At 39.2% G+C, this 7,726-nt stretch overlaps 1 protein-coding gene across 1 annotated transcript; it reads left to right on the top strand.

Annotated features, from left to right (window-relative positions):
- Nucleotides 1-496: 496 nt before the first annotated feature.
- On the top strand, nucleotides 497-7,452 carry LOC131706704 (resistin-like). The gene is made up of 4 exons (XM_059008313.1): nucleotides 497-626; nucleotides 6,085-6,212; nucleotides 6,571-6,648; nucleotides 6,982-7,452. The coding sequence occupies exons 2-4, from the start codon at nucleotides 6,104-6,106 to the stop codon at nucleotides 7,113-7,115; spliced, it is 321 nt and encodes a 106-aa protein (XP_058864296.1). The 5' UTR covers nucleotides 497-626; nucleotides 6,085-6,103; the 3' UTR covers nucleotides 7,116-7,452.
- The last annotated feature ends 274 nt before the right edge of the window (nucleotides 7,453-7,726 follow it).

Genomic DNA, 7,726 nt, shown 5'->3' with positions numbered 1-7,726 from the left:
AAATTCTTGTAACCTATACAATACATTTAACCCTTAATGAATTGTATCTGAATTAAATCATTTATCTGTCAAATTAAAGATTGTATTTAGTGAAAATGACTTGCGGTGATTGGGAACGAGGTCACCTCGGTTTATGCAATTAAAACGCTCTGGGAACTACTGCTAGATACGGGCAGTCAATAGCACTGTCAACACTTGTATTTGTTTAATTGAGACACAGTATTTTCAAATGAACAGAGATTGCCTTTCAGAGCAAGACTGGTCTGCGTAGCACAGGGCAGTGATTAAGTGGTTGCATGATTATGCTGTGATCTGTGTAAGTTGTGTAAACCAGTGTTGTTTGGTGAGTTGTCATCATGGCTGTTGAGTTTCAATTTCTCAGGTTGCTGGTAAACCCAAAACAGAACTCTCATGGCTCATGTTTTATGACTCCAATTAGAAATAACAACTAGTTCAGCAGGTTTGGCCAGAATAAGTATTAGGTGTGGTGTACACGGGGGGACATCTCCACCCAGGATAAGCTGTATTTGACAAACTGTATACAGGCAGTCAATAGGACTGTCAACGCTATATAAGCTGACCTTTACCACTGTGCTGAAAGAAGAAAGCCACCCGCCCCTGCACCGGTAAGTGTGATCTGTTCAGCTATACTAGTGTAGAACAGTGTGACAGTTTTAGGACTCTACTGCAAAGTGCAATTTGATATTTTCTGTTGTTGCTGTTCATGTTACAAAACTGTGATTATTATTATTATTAATACAAAAAATATGTATTATACATTATATGGACACAGTGGATAACTGCATACTCCATTTAAATGCATAGCAATTTCTGGGTAGCCAACCATAAATTCTCTATTTGTTTACGCCGCTCAAATGTATATCTGATAATTGCATAATTTGCTTAATTGCGTGAACGATCGTGCTTGTATAATTAGGTCTGATAATTGCATTGGTTGAGGAGTTAACCACGTGACCACAAACAACTTGACTTGCAGTTATGGAGGAGGCATACCACACTTCCTTGAGCTCAACGAGCTTAAGTTTTTGTTGTTATGTTGTTGATTGTCATGGAAAAGGTGGTTAAAAAGTCCAAACCAGGGGATTATTATCAGATTTATACATGAGGAACGCATGCTCCCTTCAGTCTCTGTCCTGTCTAGTGCTAACTAAACCATACTGGATAATAAAGGGACATAGAAAGCATTTGTACAGTATGCCATGATCAGATTGATGGGTGTATCAACCAGCCAATAAACTGTGCAGACTATAGGGAAGGACAAGGAGAGATTGTATTGCAATACAGGGTGAAGCACAGGAGAACTCCAAATACTTGTGATGCTGGGAATTGGATCCAGGAGGAATCCCACTTGATTCTGAAGTAGCTGGCATCCTACTTGATGCAGAAAAAATAAAAGCATAATGTGTTCTCTGCTTCTCTGTGTCTGCAGCTTCAAGGCAGGATGTGTCAGCAAGCTTCTGTCTGTGTAAAAAGGATAAAGATAAATTGTTGTTAAAAAGTACCCTTACAGTTTTAAATAAACTCACTGACCTAGATTACTTTCTTAAGAATGCTGAGCTAATAGACTAACAGGTGCATGAGAATATTCTAGACTGTGAACGTTACCAAGATGGAGCCTCGTATTTCTAAAATAGATTCGCAAACCAGTAGAACCAATGTGCCGCTAGAACCCAATCAATCAGCAGAGAAAGATATCGGGCAAACGATAGGCCACTTGAAAAAGGACAGGAACTGTGTGTGGTGACTGAAAAGTTAATAAATACTTGATGAAAGATCAAAGATCGGTGTGCATTCACCCTGGCAGCTTATCCCAAGCTGTCATACTGAGCTTCAAAAAAGCTTGTTGATTGTCACCCGGCACTCAGCCGAATACCTAAAGAAAAACACAGTTTCTGTTTCTTTACCTGTGACGACATCATGTTCCTGTACTAGGGTAAGCTCATGAGTATTAGTACAAGTGTGACAGGATGGCCGGATGGACAGAGACTCAAACACAATAAAATTGCAGTTTAAGCACTGCTGCGCATTTTTAATGAACACAAAATAAAAAGGTTTAACAAAACAAGTCACTAACACATGAAACAGAAACAAAATAACCAGCTCAAGGCCAAAACAAAAGGAGAATGACCTTTGCTGCTGCAACAGTGTTTGCCACTCCTCCTATTTTTGTGTCATCTGCAAATTTAACAAGTTTGCTTACTATACCAGAATCTACATCATTAATGTAGATTAGGAATAGCAAAGGACCTAATACTGATCCCTGTGGTACACCACTGGTTACCTCGCTCCACAGTACTTTAAATAAACCATGTTGTATGCTTTGCAATTATCCATTGTCAATGTTGCATCCTCAAAAAAACCAAGCAGGTTAGTTAGACATGATCTAGCTTTCCTAAAACCATGCTGACTGTCTCCCAGGATATTGTTACCATATAGGTAATTTTCCATTTTGGATCTTATTATAGTTTCCATAAGTTTACATATTATAGAAGTCAGGCTTATTGGTCTGTAGTTACCTAGTTCGGTTTTGTCTCCCTTTTTGTGGATCGGTATTACGTTCGCTATTTTCCAGTCTGTCGGTACAACCCCTGTGTCAAGAGACTGTTGCATGATCTTGGTTAGCGGTTTGTAAATAACTTCTTTCATTTCTTTGACTACTATTGGGAGGATCTCATCCAGCACAGGGGATTTGTTTATTTTAAGACCTCCTAGTCCCCTTAACACTTCTGCCTCTGTTATGCTAAAGTTATTTAAAATTGGATAGGAACAGGTCGACATGTGGGGCATGTTGTCCGTGTCCTCCTTTGTAAAAACCTGTGAAAGTAATCATTTAATATATTTGCTATTTTTTTTTTCTTCGTCTATGATTTTGCCATTTGTGTCTCTTAGACATTTAACCTCCTCTTTGAATGTTCTCTTGCTGTTATAATATTGGAAAAACATTTTGGAATTGGTTTTAACCCCCTTAGATATTGATATTGATATTTCTATCTCTCTCTTGGCCTTTCTAACTTCCTTTTTGACTTGTGTTTGCAGTTCCAAGTACTCTTTCTGTGTACTTTGTTTTTTGGTCCCTTTTAAACGCTCTGTAAAGTGCCTTTTTTCGTTGAATATTTGTTTTAATTGATCTATTAAACCATTTTGGCCATTTTGTTTTAGATTTAGATTTGTCTACTTTTGGGATGTAATTGTTTTGCGCCTCTAGTACTACATTTTTAAAAAACAGCCATCCTTTTTCTGTAGATGTTTTCTCTATTTTACTCCAATCTACTTCTGTTAGTCTCTGTTTCATACCTTCATAGTTTGCTTTTCTAAAATTGTAAACCTTAGCTTTAGTCATTACTTTTGAGGTTTTAAAAATCACTTCAAATGAGACCATGTTGTGGTCTGAGTTTGCCAATGGCTCTCTGTTTTAGTTATTCTGTCTTTGTTATTTGAAAAGACTAAATCAAGGCATGCCTCCCCTCATGTCGAATCCTTGACAAATTGCGTAGGAAGCAGTCATTTGTCATTTCCACCACTTCAATTTCTTCCGACGCGCTCCCCACCGGGTTCTCATATTTTATACGGGGGAAGTTGAAATCCCCCATTGTATGGCTTCTCCTTTTCTACACACATTTCTAATGTCATTGTATAACAGATTATTTTGCTCAGTGTCTGAATTTGGCAGTCTATAGCATGCTCCTATTATTATGCCCTTTGAATTTTTGTCCATTATTCTGACCCATATTGATTCGGCATGGTTTTCTTTGTCCAGATTTAACACCTGGGCTTCAAGACTATTTCTTATGCATAGCGCTACCCCTCCACCTCTTTCCTATACAGTGTGTACCCACTAATATTATATTCATCTCCATCACTCTCAGACAACCAAGTTTCTGTAACACCTATCACATCGTAGTTACTTGTTAGTGCAGTAGCTTCAAGTTCTAACATTTTGTTTCTGAGACTTCTAGCATTAAGATAAATACATTTAATAGATAATTAAAAGGTTTAAACAATATACAGAAACCATAGGCTGGGCATTCACCTTCACTATCTTAAGAAAATAAATCATAAAAGTCAACAAACAGACCTTCCATGTGGTCTCCCCTCTCTCAGGCAGTTTCCTCTCATGGAGCTGTGTAGCTCCCTTATATACCATGTGGCCAGGGTTGATTGACAGTGAATCATTTAACCAATGCCTGGCCACATTTTCACATGTATCTGGCAGGGACAGGAATTAACCCTATCCCTGCCAACCACCACCACAAACACACCCAAAACAACCAGGGCTGGAATGTTAACTTCCAGCCCTGCCATATCTAACAAACACTTTTTCATATAATATTTACACATATACATTTATTTACCCGTGCGGGGCTTCTGCCCTGCCACAACAAGGATGATCATATTTAGTGTGTAAGTCATTGTAATAATCCATGCATAAACATGTGCTAAGAGTATATATTGTATTGACTTGAACACCAGAAAATAAGGATAAACCCAACTGGTTCTTTTATTGCAAAATATATAAGAATGTTGTGTGTTTTGTTTGATTAAATATAAAACCTGACTGGTTCACTTTAACTGCAAATATTTGTGTTCCTTTTCCTTATTTCCTCATATACCTGACATGGATGAAAGTAAAACTAAGAGACGTGCACAAATACAGGGAATAATATAAACTGATATTAATCGACCCGAGTGCTGCCCTATTAAAGCACTGAACGTGACATGATGATGAAATTTAGATTTCCAGAAAGCTTTTGACAAAGTCCCGCATAAAAGATTAATTCTCAAACTGAACGCAGTAGGGATTGAAGGAAATGCTTGCACATGGATTAGGGAGTGGTTAACATGTAGAAAACAGAAAGTACTGATTAGAGGAGAAACATCAAAATGGAGCGAGGTAACCAGTGGAGTACCACAGGGACCAGTATTAGGTCCTCTGCTATTCCTAATCTACATTCATGATTTAGATTCTGGTATAGTAAGCAAACTTGTTAAATTTGCAGATGACACAAAAATAGGAGGAGTGGCAAACACTGTTGCAGCAGCAAAGGTCATTCAAAATTATCTAGACAGCATTCAGAACTGGGCAGACACATGGTAGATGACATTTAATAGAGAAAAGTGTAAAGTACTGCATGCAAGCAATAAAAATGTGCATTATAAATATTATATGGGAGATAGTGAAATTGAAGAAGGGAACTATGAAAAAGACCTAGGAGTTTATGTTGACTCAAAAATGTCTTCATCTAGACAATGTAGGGAAGCTATAAAAAAGGCCAACAAGATGCTCGGATATATTGTGAGAAGTGTTGAATTTAAATCAAGCGAAGTAATGTCAAAACTTTACAATGCATTAGTAAGACCTCACCTAGAATATTGTGTTCAGTTCTGGTCACCTCGTTACAAAAAGGATATTGCTGCTCTAGAAAGAGTGCAAAGAAGAGCAACCAGAATTATCCCGGGTTTAAAAGGCATGTCGTATGCAGACAGGCTAAAATAATTGAATCTATTCCTTCTTGAACAAAGAAGACTACACGGTGATCTGATTCAAGCATTCAAAATCCTAAAAGATATAGACAATGTCGACCCAGGGGACTTTTTTGACCTGAAAAAAGAAACAAGGACCAGGGGTCACAAATGGAGATTAGATAAAGGGGCATTCAGAACAGAAAATAGGAGGCACTTTTTTACACAGAGAATTGTGAGGGTCTGGAACCAACTCCCCAGTAATGTTGTTGAAGCTGACACCCTGGGATCCTTCAAGAAGCTGCTTGATGAGATTCTGGGATCAATAAGCAACTAACAACCAAACGAGCAAGATGGGCTGAATGGCCTCGTCTCGTTTGTAAACTTTCTTATGTTCTTATGTTCTTATGAATCATTGGGATCCTTTAAGACCCGACTTCAAAAAGTTTTCAACCAGCTACTAGGAACCGGACGAGCGCTGATGGGCTGAATCATGACCTCCTCTCGTTCGTTCGGTTTCTCATATTGTGTAAGGCCTTGGTAAGCCGGGTCCACTGTGTAACAACGTGGTAAAGAGTAACGTTGCTGTGCTTGTTTCTCCAGAGAGTGAAGTCCTGAGACCATGAAGATGAGAGTTGCTGTGTTGCTGGCTGTGATCGCTATGTTCTGTGCTGCCGACGCTCAGAAATGCGCTCTGGATGATCTGATGAGCAGCCTGACAGAATCTGTGGGTAAGAAACCAGCTTCCATCCGCACCTATCCAAACACTCAAGTGAGAACTGGATAAAGTTAACCCAAGACACTACTTTAAATTGAGCACAGAGAGCAGAACAAGAGGGCATGAATAGAAGCTGAGTAAAAAGAAGTTTAGAAGGGAAGGTAGGAAGCACTTTTTTACACAGAGATTATAAATGCATGGACCAGCCTACCAGGGGAAGCAGTAGGATCTGAAACACTGGGAACGTTTCAAAATGGACTAGATTCTGTGCTTTTAAATGAGATCCCCCTGGTAGAGGGTGCAAGGAAGGGATGAGCCTTGATGGGCAGAACAGCCTCTTCCTAAATTCTTATGCTTTGTGTTGTTTTCAGCCTCTGCAGTGCTGCAGAAAGTGACTCTGTCCTGCATTTCTGCCTCAGCTAGAGGGAGCCTGGTGGATTGTCCTGCAGGTCAGTGTGCCATCTTCAGTTCTTCAGCTTTTATGTTTCTCTTTTACTCCAAATAATACAAACGTAGCGTTATTGTTTGAACTTGAACTTTATTTATATGTTTTCATGTAGCTCACATGTCTAGACTGATAACCCCATTTCTCTGTCTCCTCTTTCTGTTTTCATATCTGTTCCTCAAATACACCCATTTCCTGTGCATTTCATTCTACTTCTTAAAGGGCTATGTAAATGATTGAACATTACAGACGATATTATTACCTCATCAGCCACTCGGAGGGCATCGTTAAAATCTGAGGTGGCAGAATTGTAAATGGTTCTTGCTCTCTCTTGCAGGTTACAAGCCGACGGGCTGCTCCTGCGGTAATGCCTGCGGCTCCTGGGATATCCGCAATGACCAGACCTGCCACTGCCAGTGTGCAAACCAGGATTGGACCGCTGCACGCTGCTGCAAGATAGCCCTGAAATAGAAGCCAGAAAATGACAGAATCCACGTCTGGATCTTGAAGCATTCTAGAACACAAATGTGGTTTAAAGATTGGTGTGAGGGCTTTCAGTTTTCAAGCTCCTTCACTTTGGAACTCACTTCCAGCTTTTACCCAGAATGCTGAGTCTGTCAATATTTTTTAATCTAGGCTCAAAACGTATCTCTTTGATTTGGCCTTTAGCTGGCGAGCAGATTGGAGCTCTTTTTGTAAAGCGCCCTGGGATGCTTGCACATAAAGGGCGCTGTATAAATGATACTGGTATGGTAATTGCTATGATATGAAAAAGGTCTAAAAAATAAATAATTTTCTTGCACATGTATCAATCGTGTTATTTAGTTTCCAATTCTTATATTGCTTCTCTTTTTTTTTACATTCTTGTGGCAAAGTGGCTGCCGATTGGAAACAGGTGCAGAGGTGATGCAGTGCAGAAATAATTACACACCAGGAAACTGTAATCCGTTTGGAAAAGGAGGTCTTTTATTTATAACTCCCAGGCTGGCGACCAAACAATAAACCTCCAGTAATACACACCAATGTGTAAAGCACGGAAGAAACAATAATAAATGGATTGCAGTCCAAATAATAAAGACACG

Source organism: Acipenser ruthenus, chromosome 36, assembly GCF_902713425.1.
Source record: "Acipenser ruthenus chromosome 36, fAciRut3.2 maternal haplotype, whole genome shotgun sequence".
Lineage (NCBI taxonomy): Eukaryota > Metazoa > Chordata > Actinopteri > Acipenseriformes > Acipenseridae > Acipenser > Acipenser ruthenus.
Note: the sequence above shows the minus strand (reverse complement) of the source record. Positions and strands in the feature narration are given on the sequence as shown.

Excerpts from the sequence above, each read along its gene's own strand:
- LOC131706704 (XM_059008313.1), top strand. The coding sequence starts at position 6,104 with ATGAAGATGAGAGTTGCTGTGTTGCTGGCTGTGATCGCTATGTTCTGT. Across the intron at positions 6,213-6,570 it reads CAGCCTGACAGAATCTGTGG|CCTCTGCAGTGCTGCAGAAA; the intron begins GTAAGAAACCAG and ends TGTTGTTTTCAG. Across the intron at positions 6,649-6,981 it reads CCTGGTGGATTGTCCTGCAG|GTTACAAGCCGACGGGCTGC; the intron begins GTCAGTGTGCCA and ends TCTCTCTTGCAG.